The 18399-nt window shown below is 41.7% G+C and overlaps 2 protein-coding genes across 7 annotated transcripts in view; both read left to right on the top strand.

The window, feature by feature from the left end:
• The window catches only part of RAB3IP (RAB3A interacting protein), a 37831-nt gene extending 24148 nt beyond the window's left edge, over positions 1 to 13683 (top strand). For 2 of the 3 annotated variants that reach the window (XM_084810514.1, XM_084810515.1), the window contains exons 6-11: positions 2429 to 2632; positions 3545 to 3673; positions 4507 to 4619; positions 8763 to 8862; positions 8981 to 9050; positions 11599 to 13683. In XM_084810514.1, coding sequence (XP_084666640.1) covers positions 2429 to 2632; positions 3545 to 3673; positions 4507 to 4619; positions 8763 to 8862; positions 8981 to 9050; positions 11599 to 11681 — 699 coding nt within the window. In that variant the 3' untranslated portion in view covers positions 11682 to 13683. The remainder of the gene's footprint in view (positions 1 to 2428; positions 2633 to 3544; positions 3674 to 4506; positions 4620 to 8762; positions 8863 to 8980; positions 9051 to 11598) is intronic. The other variant, XM_084810513.1, reaches the window with a different exon arrangement.
• A 3033-nt stretch (positions 13684 to 16716) lies between these two features.
• MYRFL (myelin regulatory factor like) overlaps positions 16717 to 18399 on the top strand; it is a 69935-nt gene continuing 68252 nt past the window's right edge. For 2 of the 4 annotated variants that reach the window (XM_084810504.1, XM_084810503.1), the window contains exon 1: positions 16727 to 17088. In XM_084810504.1, the coding sequence (XP_084666630.1) occupies positions 17043 to 17088 (46 nt within the window). In that variant the 5' untranslated portion in view covers positions 16727 to 17042. Of the gene's footprint in view, positions 17089 to 18399 lie in introns of all 4 variants that reach the window. The other 2 variants (XM_084810505.1, XM_084810506.1) reach the window with 2 other exon arrangements.

The following is an 18399-nucleotide window of genomic DNA, read 5'->3' as shown; positions in this document are numbered from 1 at the left end:
AGGTTGTTGATAATTCTCCCAGCAATCTTAATTCCGACCTGTGATTCATCCAACCCGGTGTTTCTGATGATGTACTCTGCATATAAGTTAAATAAGCAGGGCGACAATATACAGCCTTGTCGTACTCCTTTCCCAATTTTGAACCAGTCAGTTGTTCCATGTCTGGGTCTCAGTTTGTTGTGATCCACACAATCAAAGGCTTTAGCGCAGAGAGCTTCAGCTATTGGGCAGTATAGAAATGAAATGGAATGAATGAATGAATGAATGAATAAATAAATAATCAATGAAGCAGACATAGACATTTTTCTGGAATTCTCTTGCTTTCTCCATGATCCAGCAAATGATGGCGATTTGATCTCTAGTTCCTCTGCCTCTTCGAAACCCAGCTTGTACTTCCAATAGTTCTCAGTTCACATACTGCTGAAGCCTAGCTTGCAAGATTTTGAGCATAACCTTGCTGGCATGTGAAATGAGCGCAATTGTACGGTAGTTTGAACACTCTTTGGCGTTGCCCTTCTTATATAATGATTATTAAAATCTACATTCACTTTTGTTTTATCATACCACAAATAACCATGCCACCCATATCTCAATTCATGTCCTTCTAGTTCTAAAAGTCTTCCATTTTTCAACGTCACCCATTCCTTCATCCACATCAAACAGCAGGCAGAAAAATAGGTTTTAAAATCTGGTAATCCCAAGCCCTTGAGCACACTCCGGGAGAGAGCAGGGGGCAGGAAGGCCTGGCGTGCTATGGTCCATGGGGTCACAAAGAGTCAGACACGGCTTAACGACTGAACAACAACAACAATCCCAAGCCACCTCTTTCCTTTCCATCTTGTAAATTTTTTATTTTAACTCTTAGTGTTTTTGCTTGCCATATAAACTTCGTTCTATCTCTCTGCCACTGCTTAAAAGGTAAATCCAATGTAATAATGGGTATCATTTGAAACAAAAATAACATTCTAGGTAATACATTCATTTTGATCGTTGCAATTCTTCCCAAAAGTGATAGTTGTAATTTCCCCCATTTTAATAGGTCTTGTTTAATTTCATTCCACACTTTAACATAGTTATTTTGAAAAAGCATACAATTCATGTATGGCCCAATTGTATGATTATGCATGGGGAGGTATGGCGATACCATTTTTAATGAAGTGATGTTGGATCACCTGTCTGTAAGTGATGGTCGTCTTAATGCCTGGTCTATGGTTAACAAAACAGCTGTCTTCAGTTGTACCTTGGATAAAGCTGCTGCCCTGCTCAGTTTTACAGATGAGATGACAGACAAACTTGATTGGTTCTGACTGGATTCTCATTGTAACAGCTGTTCCTCATTGAATGATGGTCGCCTTAAGAATCCTTCACCTTTAGGAGATTCCCACTGCAGAGTATCTTGATTGTTGAATGTGTGCACCTTGTGTTGGAACTGAAAGCCAGTTACAGTTTAGGGATTTTTTTGATGTACCAGCCAGTCAGTATACTGCCTAATGAACTCCCTGGTAGAAGCAGGAGATCCCCTCTGCTTTACTGCATTGTGGGATGTTCATATACAACTCTTTTAGGTGATCTGAAGTGTCCCACAACTTCACCTGTTTCAAAAAGGCTCTGATTGCCATGGTTTGGAACCTTTGCCATGGTGGTGGGCCAGTTATGAGGGTCTGCCCTTAGAGAACTGTGGATAGCTTACCTTTTTCAGAACTCTCTGTGGGATGTACTGTAGATCATAGAATGAACATTTGCCTTTTGTAACTAATGCAGTGATATCTAGTTGCATTCTCTACCTGTTTTGACATCTCCCCCAAGTTTTGAGGAGGATGCAGTAGGCAAAACTGGTACAATGCAAGTAATAGAATGCACCAACTCTTCGTTGAATGCAGAATGGTGCTTATTAGAAGGCATCCTTTCGCAGGGATGGCAGCAAAGAGTATTCACCAGCATGTCTGTATTGTGCCATCTACCACAGCTGATAATAAAGTCTCGTCTGTGATGGCCCCTTACTTCTGGAGGTAGCTCATCACTTAGATTTCACCTCAGTTCAACTTTTCCAGTAGTCAGTATGGTGTAAGATGTTCCCACTCAAAAATACTCAATTTTTGTTGGATTATACATTAAAATCTTCAAACGTTTCCAAGAGTGTTAACGCAGAGTTGCTACTCTGAATCAATAACCTTGCCTCTGGCTTGTTACCAGTGTGGTCAAATCCTGGGGCTATGTGCCCTTCCTACTCCACGTCATACTGGCTATGAAATGCAAAGCGTGTACCATATTTCCTTCCTACCATGGTACTTCTGGGGTAATATGCCATGAAATACCTTGCCACAAATAAGCAATTACCATAGAAGAAACTACATCCCTTCCTACAAATTCTGTGCAGGCTGTGAATTTAATCTCTCTCCCCCCCGCCCCCTTTTTAATGTGTATTTAGATTGATGTCCTTCAAGCTGAAGTAGCAGCTCTGAAAACGTTGGTGCTGTCAACTTCACCAACCTCGCCAACAAAAGAGCCTCAATCTAGTGGAAAAACACCCTTCAAAAAAGGTCATACAAGGAACAAGAGTACAAGTAGTGCTATGGGTGTCAGTAACCAGGATCTCACCATGATGCAGCCGATTGTAAAAGACTGCAAAGAGGTATTTCAAGGGTTGGGTAATAACTCCATGTGTTGTATGTTAAAACACTCGTAAAGAACTAATGGAACGCTCCTCTAGTCAGAAGCTATGATAAGCCAATGTGAAGTGGGCGTTTCTCCTCCAAATAACAATCTCTTCAGTCTGTTTTAACTGTACAACTCAAGAACTGGCCAGATCAACCTGTATCTCAAATGTGTGTACACTCTGTCTGAAGGTTTGTGGCCAAACACTTGCTTTTTGATTCCAGTGGTTTTATAGTTGTTTTCTTTGCCCAGCTGAAGAATACGCCTATGGAAAGACCTGTAAAAATAACTAGCCACCTCACCCTCCAGCATGCACCCTAATAAAAGAGGGAGCAACATATTAATGACCACCTCCCCCCCACATTTCTGGACGCAAAAATTTAAAGAGACGTCAAAAGAGCTTTCTTTCTGGATCCAAGGGATTTCTCTCTCTAGCCGAAGTGAGCAAGAGGGACGGGAAAAGGGTTTGGATGAAATGTCTTGCACGGACAAGGGGATTTGTGCATGCTAAGGTCACTTCATACATTATAAAAAAAAAATACTCCATGGGTTCTTTGCATATGGAGAACCAGCGTGCCAACTGAGTCCAGCATACAGCTGCATCTCCCTAGTTTGATTTTGGAATGTGGTGGGAGTCTCTTTACAAACGAAATGTATTACTGCAACAATAGTGAATAGTTACCAGAGATTTGTGGTTATAACCATGAAGGGCTTGATTCATGCACAACTTGTGCTTTGAGTGGAGCATGTTTGCGTAATGCGTAAAAATAAGTTTCCCCCTCTTAATATTTACTCGACACATATCCTTTCAGTCGTGGTGTTGAAGTACAGAACAGTGTATCTCCTGTTGCCTTTAGACTCTTGATTTTGTGTTTGTTGTTGTTGTTAGGCTGACTTAGCTCTGTATAACGAATTCAGATCCTGGAAGGATGATCCCACTATGGACCGGGCATGCCCTTTCCTGGATAAAATCTATCAGGAAGATATCTTTCCATGTTTAACCTTCTCAAAAAGTGAGGTAACGCTTTGAAACCATATATCACCATTTAGACTGATGACATAATATGAAGGATGACTTGAACTGTTTTAATTGATCACCTTGATATCACAGGTCGTGATCCAAACAATTCCCTGTGAGAGCAGGGAAGCACTTCTGCGCATGCACGGGGTGGAAGTGATTTCCCCTGCATTGCCTGCTGCCCTGGATGGTCCCCACAGCTATCGAGTAGTATTTTGAAGGGGGTGAGGGGCTCTGGTCAGGAAGCAGGAGGAGTGTGTGTGTGTGCTAGAAGCAATGCCATGTATGCTTAGAAGTCCCATCCATGATCATTTGGATCCTGCCTACTTCTTTGTGTAACCAAATGCGTACAGTCTTAGTAATCCTCAAAACAGCCTTCCCTAACCTGGTGCCTTCCAGATATTTTGGACTACAACTCCCAGCATTCCTGACCATGGGCCATGTTGGCTGGAGCTGATGGGAGTTGAAGTCCAAGACATTTGGAGGGCACCAGGTTAGGGAAGTCTTCCTTAAAACAATGCTATTCATTATTATAGACCGTTGTTATTAATACGGGGATAAAGGTGGGATGGGGAGAGGTAGGTTGAGAGATAATTAAGGCTCTGTATAAGCTCATGACTGAATTCAGGCTTGAACCAGAGTCTTCCCAGCATATATTCTAAATCACTACACTACACCAGTTTTCTGATCCTGAATAATTTGCAGTACATTTATTTTTGCTATCTAGTGTGAGTGTGACCTTCTGGGTCTAGCTTGTAACATGCTCTGCTCCTATTCCTAGGAACCCTTAGGCGTGATTGAAACAACTTTTAACCTCTCTGGTCTATTTCCAGCTGGCATCTGCCGTCCTTGAAGCTGTGGAAAACAATACCTTAAGCATCGAACCAGTTGGATTGCAGCCTGTTCGCTTTGTGAAAGCTTCTGCAGTTGAATGTGGAGGACCAAAGTATGTTCCAACTCCTGTCATGCAAGAGGCGCAGGACTAGATTTCAACATACTGGGTTGATTCCTGACCACTTAGAAGAAATGGCTGGCATAGGTCTGCTCCAGCCCAGAAACCCCATAGATGTTGCCCGATAGCACAAGAGAGCCAGCAGGAACCCTGGTTCTTTCCCCCTTTTTCTTTGCATTGTGGCAAAGGCAGGCTGGGGGGAGGGGGGAGCTCCAAGCACGGTGTCGCCAGTGACAGCTGCTCTGTCAGCAGTGGGACATGGGTTGGGTTTGCGTGACAACTGTGCTCACTAGAGCAGCGGTTCCCAACCTTTTTGGCACCCGGAACCGGTTTCGTGGAAGACAATTTTTTCATGGACCGGGGGGGATGGTTAAATGTAAGCACATTACATTTATTCTGTACTTTATTTCTATTATTACTACACCCCCCGGAACCCCCCGGAACGGAACCTACCTGGCGGCGGCTGGTCCAGGTCTGTCCGCTGCCATCCACCCGCTGCACCTGGACTGCGGATGCAAATGGCGTCTGGCATAGCGGACGCCATTTGCATCCCTGTTCTTCAAGTAATAGGCTACGTAAATCTTTACGTAGCCTATTACTTGAACAGGGACGCTCGCTCACCGCTCACCTCCTGCTGTACAGCCCGGTTCCTAACAGGCCACGGACCGGTACTGGTCCACGGCCCGGGGGTTGGGGACTCCTGCTCTACAGTACAAATTTGTACACTGCTCTCAGCTCCTTCAGAAATGGATGGCAAATAGCTGTGAGTAGTAACATACTCAAGAAATAGTCTCTGTTTGGTTTGTGCTGATAACTCAGTTAACATCCTAGAGCAGAAGGCAATGTTACATGAGTGCAAGTCTACTCATGTAACAACACTTCTGTCTTCTCTCCTCCCTCATGCCTCTCTTGCCCCCAAATCTGCTCTGGCAGATGCCCCAACCCTCCAGAGTAGATTTTGAGGGCATGCAAGGGGCTGCAGGGGGGAAGTGAAATATTCCCCTTTCCTGGTTCCACTGAAGAAAAACTTCATTGAATTTCGCCCCTAGCTCAGTTAGGGATTGCTAGATGGCATTAATTTAGGTTAAGTGCAGTTTCTTAATCTCAGGTCTTCCTTTATAAAACTGGAAATAACAGTGACTTTTAAGTTAAGAGGGTTGGGAGGGTAAAGGAGAAGGGCTATAAAACCATCTGTACGCTTAATAATAATTATTCTGTATTTCAAAGGCACAATGTATTTCCAAAAAGTCAGTTTCAGCATCTTTCTAATAGTTCATGTGGTATCCATGTTCAGCCTATAGGAAAAATGACTTTTAAAAAGACAAGCATAGATGGAGTAAGCGGTGCACATGCTGTACCCAGGGACGGTGCACAAACTATGTTCAGACTCGCTGAGATTCTCCGAACATCAGCTCCCTGCCCGTCTCTCCTTGATTTGCACACACGTTTGAGATTGCTGTTTGTTTTGTGCTGTTTGTTTTGTGCAAATAGGAAAATTGTGCAAAACAGCTATCAGACATGAAAGTTGTGCAAACAATTCCCAAATTTGTGCGGATTTCCAAAATTGTGTAAGTGCTACCCCATAGACTAAAGTGTGGGTGATTTAAAATGTGCACATTTTGAGGAAGTTGTACATTTTTCAAGTACACATTTTGCAAATGCGAAGGGAAGTTCAGGAATTTGCGAATATTATCATTTGAACTAACACGAAATTCTCATTCATCTTTAGCTGTACCTGCTATTGAGAATCGTTAAGAAATGATCTTGCTGTTAGGATGGCAGCCCCCCCCCTTTTTTAATTCTTTAAAATTGTGATGTCATACCTCCAAGAATGAAGAGCATTCCCGTGTCCACGGTTTCGACCTGCCTGTACTAGTATGGCCATCCATTAAAAAATGGGAAGTAGCTGCACAGGGAGCATGAAGTTTGGTTACCCTCAAATTGATCACCTTTCTGGCTTTTGCTATCTGCCAGGGACTGCCAGAACGGTTTCCAAGCATCTGACAAGCCACAGTACCTGACTGGCGGGCTGCATTCAGCTTAGTGGGTCCCAGCTTGTGTGGGCCTGCCCTAAAGGGACAGGGCAATTGGATCAAGAGGCCAGGAGCAAGGAACAGCAGACCCCTATTTGCTTTCCTGTGTCTTCCATCTCTTCTCTCTCTCTCCCCCCCCCCCCCAAATACTTACTCCCTCTGCATGTTTTCTTGATGGAAGCCTTCCAGGATCAGGAGCCCCATCTCGGGTTCCTGACTGACTTAATTCTTCTAGTCTTCCAGTCAGCCCTCCTCATGAATAGGAGCTTGTCTTGGTCTCTCTTCTTCCAAGAAGCCTTTCAAGCACAAAATAATTAGGAAGAGATGAGTGTAGGACCACTTCCATCAGGCATGTGTATTTATTTTATTTGTTACATTCGTATCCCTCCTTTTTCCTCCTACAAGGAACCCAAGGCAGCATACATGATCCTTCTCCTCCTCTCCATTTTATCCTCAGAACAACCCTGTGGGGTAGGTTAGGCTGAGAGTCAGTGACTGGCCCGAAGTCACCCAGTGAGCCTCATGGCCAACTGGGGACTAGAATCTGGATCTCCCGAGTTCCAGTCCAACACTCTAACCACTACACCACGCTATGGCTAGACCACTACTAGAAGGGAAACGCATTAAAAAAAAAAAGAATTTTAAAGCTACACTAAAAATAAGAAATGGACAATCCTAATTGTCTCCTTTTCTTGTACAAATGGAGATATTGCTGTCAGACTGCCATGCAGCTGTTATCTGTGTGGTTCCTACAATTTTATGAAGTGCAGTACAAACGAGGGATGTTGCCGGTATCCGATACGGGGGTGGAGTCTGATGGGCTCCTCTCCCTCCCCTGGCCTACCAGACTGGGGTCTGCAGATGCCACCAGCTGCCTGCCCTGCGAGTTGCGGGACGGCCTGGTGTGCTCTGCACAGCTGCCCGGTCCCCTAGCAAGCCGCCATTTTGCATTAAAATGGTGGCTAGTTATTCTGCATAAAAGGTCTTTTAAGGCTGTAAAGCCACCATTTACGCAAGATTAAAGGCATGAATGGTCCAACAACAACTAAAAGCAGCATTAAGTGAAGTCCTTTCCAGGTGCCATTAAATACTTGTCATGTCTTGACTTTGAGTTATAGCCGAAAACATATTTCACAGTTGAGAGCACTACTGGACATCCTTTGCTCCCTTGCCCACATATACTCTTACCCCACCTGAGTCACATTACATACTCAAGAAATATGATGGCCATAGAAAATGGTGGAGGCCCTTGCCTCAGGACTTCAAACAACATTTGAAGATTGTTAACAGGGACTGGCCTGCGAGCTCATATTACGCCAGTACTTTTCCAGCTGCACTGGCTGCCAGTCCATTTCCGGGCCCGATTCAAAGTGCTGGTGTTAACATTCAAAGCCCTTAACAGCTTGGGGCCAGGTTACCTGAAGGATCGCCTCCTCCCATATGTGCCTGCCCGGACCTTAAGATCATCATCAGCGGCCCTTCTCCGTGAGCCCCTGCCAAAGGAAGTGAGGCGGGTGGCTACTAGGAGGAGGGCTTTTTCTGTTGTGGCACCCCGGTTCTGGAATGAGCTCCCTAGTGAGGTTCGCCTGGCGCCTACATTGTACTCTTTTCGGCGCCAGGTGAAGACCTTTTTATTTTCCCAGGCATTTTAGCTTTCTAAATTTTTATCTTTGCTGTTTTAAATCTGTATTTTAAACTCCTGTACTGCTGCTAGGTTTTATTGTGGTTGTATTGTTATATTGTGGTTTTAATGTTCTATATATTTTAAATTGTTTTATTGTGTGTTGTTTGGTTTTAGTTTTTGTGAACCGCCCAGAGAGCTTCGGCTATTGGGCGGTATAGAAATGAAATAAATAAATAAATAAACACTTTTAGAATCAATAAGCATGCTAAAGAGCCAGTGTGAAAACAGCATGGTCATTGTACGCCACAACAGCTCAGGACTTAAAATGGTGACTGTAAATCATGGCATGAAACTAGATGCCCGACCCTGTGTGTAATTGTAAATAACTCTGCCAGACCTCAGTCTTCATGTTGAAAATGCAATGCTTCTTTTATGCAATGCTACTTTTTAAAAAAGACCTATTCCATTCTGTTAATGCAGGAAATGTGCTCTCAGTGGACAAAGTAAAACATGCAAGCATAGAATCAAGTTGGGGGACTTGAGCAACTATTACTATATTTCTCCTTTCTGTAGATACCGGGTAAGTATTGGGCTTTCCTGTGCTCCACTCATAGTTCATACAATTGGGTAATGCATGGGGTTAAGCATGTTTAATTATAACAGTGGTGTCTCCCCCCACCCTTTCTTTTTGTATGCAGATCACATCTGTATGTAACTTCTTCACATACATTCGGTATATTCAGCAGGGGCTTGTGAAGCAGCAAGATGGCAAGTAAAATCTGTGTCTCGTACAAATAAGTCATGCCTTTCTTAGCAGTGTTAGTACATTATTTCAGGAAGAATCTGTGTCAGTAGATTAGACTTTCCTGGCCTCTCAAATTGCTTACTTAAGGGCTGGATGCACCTGATCTTGTCTGATCTCAGAAGCTAAGCAGCGTCAGCCCTGGCTAATACTTGGATGGGAGACTGCCTGGGAATCAGACTTCCTGCATTGAGCAGGGGGTTGGACTTGATGGTCTTGCAGGCCCCTTCCAACCCTATGATTCTGTGATTCTCTATGACTCTCAAAACCGTATCTCTATTATTTAAGCAAAGAATTTAGGGCAGTTGTAACGTTCTCAGCATCTGGGGCTATATCTGAAACCATCTGCTTTGCTTTGGCGACATGGCAAAGCAGCGCACAGCCATTGAGAATGGAGTCGGCCTATCATTAGACAAAGTGAGGTCGTCGCTTCAGGCAGCAGATGCTGGGAGGCGGCAGCAAGGTGTTGAAGGAGAGAGCTGTGTGCCACATAGACTGTCCTGCACCCCCTAAGCTAGCCTGGTGCCTTCAGGTTCAGCAGAGGACACAGTCCCATTGTCAGCATCAAAGAAAGCTGCAACTGCCAATCAAGTTGGCTTTTGTGCATGGAATGGGCGGGAGACGCCATCTTGTTCTTCATCTCAGGCAGACCACATTTGCGTTGCAGCTGGGGGTTGAACTACATAGCCTTTGAGTCTCTTTCAGTGTTATGGTTCTAATTCACAGTTTTTAGCTTGTATCTGCAAATGTGAAAACATTATTTCTGAAGGAATGCAAAGAACTCTACCATATTATAATTTGAGACCTACTTTTAGAACATGCTGGCATTTTGTCGTAGCCAAAATACAGTAATGCAAGATACGGATCTGGCATAATCTTTCAGATGTGAATGCACAATTCTTAGATCATTCTCATGTTTGTTAAAAGTTGTGTGAAAAATTCAGTAACTTGTATTTCACAATCCTTCAAAAAAAACAACTTGCAATTATAACAAAAACAAAAGAGGAACTGCAAACAGCAACACTGATAGCAAGAACATAAGAGAAACAAGAATAAAAAGCATATACAATTGCAACGATCGTTCACAACACCAGTGATTTTTTTAAAACATACCTGTTAATATAAGCAGACCATGTGTCTACATAAGCATCCAGATGAAATTGACAGTTGTAAGATATGCATTCAAATGCAGCAAAAGCAGTAAGCTTTTCAGTCCACTGAATAATAGGTGGTGGGTGTTTAACCTTCTAGGCTTGGAGTATAAGTTTCTTTGCAACTGTTTGGGCTCCTAGAGTCCACTTTTTCTGTCCATCTGTTAATCCCCACATCACAGGAATATAATTTAAAAGCGCATGGGTATCCACAATTATCACAGATTTTTCAAGAACAAAATGTATGCAGGTAGTAACTTCCAACCGAAAAGAAGCCGCCACATGGCATGCCCACATCATATGCCTCAGTGATGCATTATCTGCATTACATCACCAGCATCTAGCAGAGCTAGCCATCTTTTTCAACCAGCTTTTGTGGTGTCCAATATACACAAATAATTCAGCCTCGGTTTTAAATCTAGAGGAATAGTACATATGGAAGCTAAGGCAACTTTCCATTGATCAGACTGCATAGACCATTCCAGTTCCCTATTCCATTCTTCTCTAACATACTGAACATCCAGTGATGTTCTGATATGAAAGGGAGGGGGGGAATATTTGAAAATTTAAATGTTCTATTTAAATGTTCTGATTTTGGGTCACTCACATGCTGCTTATGTTTCATTTTTTAAACTGAAAAGTGGTTGGTTTAGGTAGAAAACAAAAAGATTGAGACCATTTCTTAATGTGCTCCAATAACCGGAACACTGATTTTTGTGGGCAATTCTTACTCTTTAAAAGACTACTTAAATTGTTTGATGCAGGGCAAATAACACAAAAAATAATTATTATGGTCCATATATGTGTAGTTGAGCGAAGTCTGATACATTAGCTAGATGTTTTCCCCTAGCAATAAGTTAGAAAAACTGAATCCCAGGATGAAATGATTTGCTGACAATAAAAGCATTGGCAGTCAAAGGGGGTGGGGGTGGGGGTGGGGATAAGAGGCTAGCAGTTAACGTTTTGTTAATGAAAGATGCATTAGCCTTGTGTTCCATAGGAATAGCAAAGCTCCTTTGGATGCTGTCGTAGCTGTATTATTTTAAAACTGCAGCTATTTTTAACATCTGAAAACTCAAAGTTAAGATTTCTAAAAAAGAAATACCTGTGTTCGTGATGCACAATGTCCTCTTTGACCCACTGTTTATATTATAAATTGTGAACAATGCTTTCTGAAATGTCTGTATCTGGATGATAAGACTTCTGTGCACATGTGGAAATGAGCCATTTTGTACCTTGTGAAATGGAATAGCTTTTTTAAAAAAAGATATTTAAAAATAGGTATAAATACCTAAAAATAGGTATATAATAGGACTTTTAATGAAATGTTTGTTTCAGTAGCATCTGTTTTTCCTTTTTGCAGTGGATCAGATGTTTTGGGAAGTCATGCAGCTGAGGAAAGAGATGTCACTGGCAAAACTTGGATATTACAAGGAAGAGCTGTAACTGCTACACTGGTGCTTGCATGAACTTCCATAAATGTACATATCTTCAAATAGGTTCCAGATCCTTGTCACTTGATATTTATTTTGAAATGGGTCCAAGACATCTCCGTCTGTGCAAATTGCACTATCTGCTCTTGTAATTCAACAAAATAATCTTATGTAAGGAGGAACACTATTCCATTTGAAGTGAAGGCAAGAGGATTTTCAGGTGTACTAGTGATTGTAACTTATGATTGAGAAATGCAGGTGAAATTCTATTCAAGAGTTGTGTTCATTTTTGTGTTCTGGACAGTTTATAAAGTAGGATTTCAGCGTAATAAAAAATAATTCAAGTTGGAGCCCTGTAATGTCTGAAACTTAAAAAATGTGTGCATTCTGTAAACTGTGGGGGGGAAAGCTTCTGTACAGATATTCCAATTACTATAGGTAACTCTTTTTCAATAGCTTGAGGTAAATATATAGGGCAATACCAAACAAGAACAAGTTATTTGAAATAATTTTGTTTAATTTTCAGGAGAAATTACTCTTTGTTATGATAGTAGAATGGGCTTAGTTATTTTAAGTGGCTAACAACTGGTCACTGGTGACCCATGTATTCCTTATCGAAGAGCCAATAAGAGTCTTATTTTGGACTCCTCCTTTTTTTCTTGAAGATTTTGTAGGTTAATGTAAGAACATAAGAATCATGCTGGATCAGATCAGTTCAGCATTCTTCTCACACAGTGGCCAGCCAGCTGCCTATTTATTATTTATTTTATTTATTACATTTTTTATACTGCCCAATAGCCAAGGCTCTCTGGGCAGTTCACAATTAAAACCATAAAATACAACATGACAAGACACAATATAAAACTTTTTAAAGTTTTTAAAAACCGGTAAAACCCAGCAGCAGTTACAGCCCAGGGAAAGCCTGTGTGAAAAGGTGTGTTTGCAGGTGTTTAAAAGATGTTACATTTTCTGCCTCCCGAACGGCATGATGGAGGGTTTTCCAGAGGACGGGTGCCGCTACTATGGAAAGCCCACAAGCAGGATATGAGCACAGTAACACCCACCCACTCATATTCCCCAGCAACTGGTATACAGCGGCATACTGCCTCCAGTGCTGGAGGTTTACCTCCTACATCTTTTTCACATCTTGTACTGTTCCGTATATCTTTTTTCTCCATACAAACTACCAAGGAGTAGTGATCTACACACCAGTTTTGGGTTTTTATTTTTTAAATAAAATAATATGAGATGGACACAATTGATTAAAGATGATCAGTTGTGTCCATCAGCTGTTCAACCTTTAAAGAGAAAATGACTTTCTGATGAAAGTTCGAGGATCATCTTTATTTGTCTTGTATCCCATCCTTTCATGATGTCTATTTGAGCTTTTTAGCATATAGCTGAGCGTATGGCCATAGGAAAAATCTAACACAGAGGCCAGGTCACACAACCACTGCTAGTAACCAGATGCTGCTTTTCATTCAGTCTGGATTGTATGATGAACATAGCAATCAGGCATTCAACCTGTTTTTCACACCCACTCAGTCTATATTGATGGTGGCCTACAAATGTCCTTGTTTAATACTGATGGTGGGCAATCCAGCCAGGTTTCTTGTAATGTGCATCATGCATGCTCAGTTGTTAAAAAAAACAACAATGAGAAAACTCAGTCAGCATACAGTATATTGTTTATAGAATCATATTTTAAAATCCCATATGCTTTTGAACATAGTCAAAATTTCAGGGGTGATTGTTACTTACTAGCTGCTTCTCATACAGTTAATTTTGATACTGAAAATGTGTGCTCTAAAGTATATGCATTATCAAAAGTCAGACCATTCTACAACCTATTGGGGGGGTACTGTGCAACATTGTATTGCTGTTGTCCTCCTCCCCACTTTTAAGAGCCAATAGATGTGTCATCCAGTTGCAATTTGAGGTGGGAGCAAATTACTCCCAAAGTATTCTTTAAAATGTTGAATAAAGTATCTCAAAATGCCAAGGCATGCAGTAGGAAGGCATTGTCTTATTACTGTTTTGCTATTTAAAAATAAATTGCTACATGAGTGCTCATGTGGTAGGAAATTGTCCCTCCCCAAAAAACAGTTTACAGTTTTGCAAGATGTGCGTTTCAGTGGAGGGCGGTGTATAAGAAAGGAAATTGTCAGCCACTACTAATTAAGCATTCCAAAAATTACCTAGTGGGTGCCTGTGATTATCTTCTAGTTCATCATAGCAAATCCAACAGTAATTAATGTGATATCTTAGAAGTATGTCGCTCTTCTGTGGGACAATATTTGATTCCTTAGAAAACTGCAACAGAAGCACCGCCTCAAAGGAAGATGGGAAGGCTATCTATGGCCAATGGATGAAAGGGAACAGGTGCTGTTAAGAACATAACAAGTACACTCTTACCAGCTGGAGTAAGAGCAGGGCTATGTGTACTCCCATGCTAAATTGAAATTCTGCACCATGAAAAGCTTAACTCTGTAAGGAATACCTGGGATTATGGGGTGTGATAAAGACAGACTCAAAACCCAAATGCAATTTCTAGAACACCTTTATTTAGATAGAATGCAGTTCAATTCAATCCATTCAAATCTTTCACATTCACTCAGATAGTTACTCCTGTTGGAGCAACAGAGCCTGATGTCCAGCTGTATACTTAGAGGTGGGAGAAGTGCTGTACGCAACTGCTCCTCTGGTGTCCGTGCCTTTCTCTTCCGGATTTTGCAGATTTTTGATGTATCTTAAATACTCTTTTCCCAAGCCTTTGCATGATGTGCAAAAATACACCTGTTGACTACCTGTCCTGGTTGTACATGAATTGGGCTCATCATATCTATTTGGAAATTCCTTGTGATGCGAAAGGACATCACCTTTCCTTCAAAGGTCTTGACCCCCACCTCACCTGCTGGCACTCATATGACCTTTGCCTCAGGCTCCAGGTTTATCTTAGAAGTTTCTTTGTCCATTGTTCTCTTCCAAACTCCACTGATCAACTGCATCTTGTTGTTTTATGTTCCCCTTCAGCTTTTCATAGACACATACCTTGTTTTTTCTAATTCTTTGGCCTTTTAACCTTCCACGTTCCTTCTGGTAACTTATCTTCATTCAAAACCCATTCAACCAATAAAGAGGTTGAATGGGATTATATGATTTTACGCAACAACTCTAACCAATAGACTCCACCCAAAGTTGCTGTATTTATATAACATGCTGCTGTTAGTAGTGATGGTCTAAGAACTATGAAGTTCATTCATAGTTCTTTTCCTCAGCCACCGCAATTTCTACTGCAGAATATATTTAACTCTTAATAACACTGGTTTCAGAATTGCTGATTCCTCTCATATATTTCCAACATGGATGTCTGTGAGCTTTTCTAATTCTGATATTTGTAGACAGCATTTATCTTTCTCCATTCCTCTAACAGGCCTGCACGGTGCGTGACGCTCCAAGCCAAATACTGGGGGCTTGCCAAGTACTTGACAACACCCTTGCTTTGTCAGTCTCAAGTACTTCGCAAGACTAGCAGCGAGGACATGGCAGGCCATAATATATGGCTGATGTAGGCTACTACACTGGACTTGGCACATCGCAGGTTGTGCAGGTGGTGGTGGGAAGCATAATAAAATCCCCCCACCACCACCACTGCATTGTAAAATAAAAACCTGCACAGTTAACAGGCTTGCTCCTTGTCAGTGAGAAATTCTGATGGACTGTGGAGCTTTCTGCCTTCTTCCTACGATACTTGGAGAAGTGGAATTAGTCATGAAACCGCTGCCTTCTCTGTTGTGAGTGCCTTTATGTTGCAGTGAGATGGTGCTACCTCCCCCACCCCCACAATCTGTCATTGCCACCACATCTATTCTTCCCAGGCTGCTTCCAGACAAGGTTTTTATTGTGCAATTGCCCTGCCTCATTCATGGAATTTTATGGGGGTTCCAGAGGTCATCATGCGTTTGTAACCCGCCTGTGTTTTCTCACTGTTTCTTCCTTTTTTTCTTACTACAAAATATCCATTAAGGAGGGAAGGACAGAATAGCTGCACAATGCCTTTTGATAGCACTAGGAGCCATCTGCCTGGAAGCACCCCTGGTAGGTTTGTCCTCAAACATGCGCATCAACTTTTTCATGCCAGTCCTCTTGAGGTAGTCTTGCTGCCATGGTGGAGTCCCTTGCCACTGACTCTCCAGTGTGGCTCTCAAGGCTTTCTGCTACCACATTCCTTTTTCTTTCTCTTCCTGCCCCTCCCAGGGCCTGTCTAGGTGTACTTCAAGGTAAGCTGGGTCTGGTTCCTGGAGTTCCTATCTGTATGTCAATAGAAAAGTTTCACTTTTCAATTTCGGCCATTATTAAAACCTATGAGGGGTCAGCCGAGAAACATATGGAGCTAAAATGTGAGCTCATCTCGCAAAAAACAAAAATGTCTACTGGAATTAAATCTGCCTGCTGCTTCATTGCTTATTTTACCTGTTAAAACAGGTATATGTGTGTTTTTCCAGGTTAACAAAGATACTGACCTGGTTAGCATGTAACGATAACCCAGAGTATGGATTGAGTAAGGCCTAGTTCACACGTAACATCAACTTTGAGTATGGGTTGTTGTTGAATTGTGGGTTGTCATTACGTGTGAACCCTGCACTTTGGTTTAACTGTGGGTTGCTAACTTTGAACCTCCCAGAGTTCACAACCCAACAACGAACCATGGGCTCTCTTCCTGGGTTGTTTGTGGTTAACAATCCATTGTTAACAATCCATAGTTAAACTATAGCACAGGGTTCGCACAAAACAACCCAAGATTCAGGGGCAACCCATACTCTAGATGGGTGTTACATACAAAACAGGCCACTGGAACTCTCTGGCTCTTTGCATTTGAACTATGGCTCATAGCTGCATTTCAAACAAGGATTTAAAAATTCTTGTCCTTTATTCATATGTAGCATTCACTTAGTTACACATAAACTCATGAGGGGAAAGGACGGTAAGGAGATAAGCAACCCTTGTTGATTTCTTAATTGCACATATGTTGCATAGTAATGTGAATTAGAGGGTAAAGGTCCTTAAAACAAGGAAGGAAACAAGTCGTTGCTGTAGTCTGCAGCTGTAGTAAAGGGAGAATGTTGCATGTAATTTTTATTCTCAAATTGTGGCAGCATCTTTTCATATAGAAACTCTCCAAGTTAATCAGGAGCTCATTTGTGAAGTACTGACTTCTCTGTGGCAGCCAGTGTTTCTTCTGGAAGAATGAGACCATGGATTTTTGGACACACTTGCATCCTTCTGGAAAAGCGTAGTTGTCATAACTAGTTCAGGAAGTCTGAACGCTCCACATTTCGGAGTGTGCAGAAACTGCTTTTTTCTTTGTTTGCCCATGGATGTGGTGGATGAAAATGAGGCCCTGCAACAGTTCTTTGAAGGTAAGAGTCTGTGGCTAAAGAAATATAGCATTTTGTTGGCACACCATTTCAGTTTCATTTCATTTTTCATGTGTCCCCTTGTCTCACTGACCCTTAGTTTGTTTGACTTACTTATTATTACATTTCTATTCCACCTTTTCTACTTCTTGCAAGGAACCCAAGGCAGCTTACATGGTTGTCTTCAGCTCTGTGAGGTGGGTTAGGCTGAGAGTCAGTGACTGGCCCAAAGTCACCTAGTGAGCTCTCATACTACCTGACCATTGGGCATGCTGGCTGGGCTTGTGGGAGTTGTAGTCCAAAACATCTGGAGGGTACTATGTTGTCTATAGCTGGGTTACACATACTGAGCAGAAACTTATTTATTACATTTTTATCCTGCCTTTCCTTTAAAACACTTCTATACTATCCTTTATATTGGATTTTAGGGTGGTGTACGAAGCATAGAAACAAACAATACAATTAAATACAAAACAAAGGTAAAAGTAACAGATAAAAGTAATTACTCCATGCTTCTCTGCATGGATAAAGGGCCCCCCTCTGTTATCAGTGGGTAGGGCTTCAGAAGGGAAGGGCCTGCCCCTGATGTCATCTGACCCCCAGAGGGAGACCATGGACCAAATCCAGCACCTGGGGCTGGAACAGTTCTGTACTCCTGAAATAAACCCTCAAAATAAGCAAATACCTGAGTGAATTTAAAAAAAAAAAGTATTTCTGTCTTGCCTAAAGACTAGTAGTGTTGGTGCATTCTGGTGAGGGAATTCCAAAATTGGTGGCATACATGTCTCTACTGCACAACAACCCTGTAAGGTAGGTTTGGCTGAGAGATAGTGAGTGGCCCCCAAGGCCATCCAGTGAACTTCATAGCCAAGTGGAGTTTTGATGAATTGATCCAACTTCACATGTGTGGAAGAGCCAAAATCACAGTAAGGGTTAAAAAAATCTACATGCAAAATATTTAAATCAACATTAAGGCAAACTTACTGTTCATCCTTTTAAGAGAACCTAAAGTTATCTTCTGATGTCATTTCATATATTAACCAAAACCTTCCTCAAATCTAGTCATATGTCAACTTTATAATAGTAGCCATATATCATGTTTTGCAAGCTATAGACATATAAGATCATTTTGTTTCTAGTATTGGGCATCTAATATTTTTGCTGCTGCAAATAAATAAAAAGGTTATTTATATTCCGTACACAAAGATCACTTCTGGATGTAAGGGTAGCCCAGTGCTTGAATTTGTTAATCCATCTATGTATTTGTTATCAAAAATACAACTGAATATATGTACCAAACATTTACATTCTTCT

The sequence above is a fragment of the Heloderma suspectum genome, chromosome 7, assembly GCF_057233095.1.
Source record: "Heloderma suspectum isolate Gila_16-S chromosome 7, 16-S_ref, whole genome shotgun sequence".
Classification (NCBI taxonomy): Eukaryota; Metazoa; Chordata; class Lepidosauria; order Squamata; family Helodermatidae; genus Heloderma; species Heloderma suspectum.
Note: the sequence above shows the minus strand (reverse complement) of the source record. Positions and strands in the feature narration are given on the sequence as shown.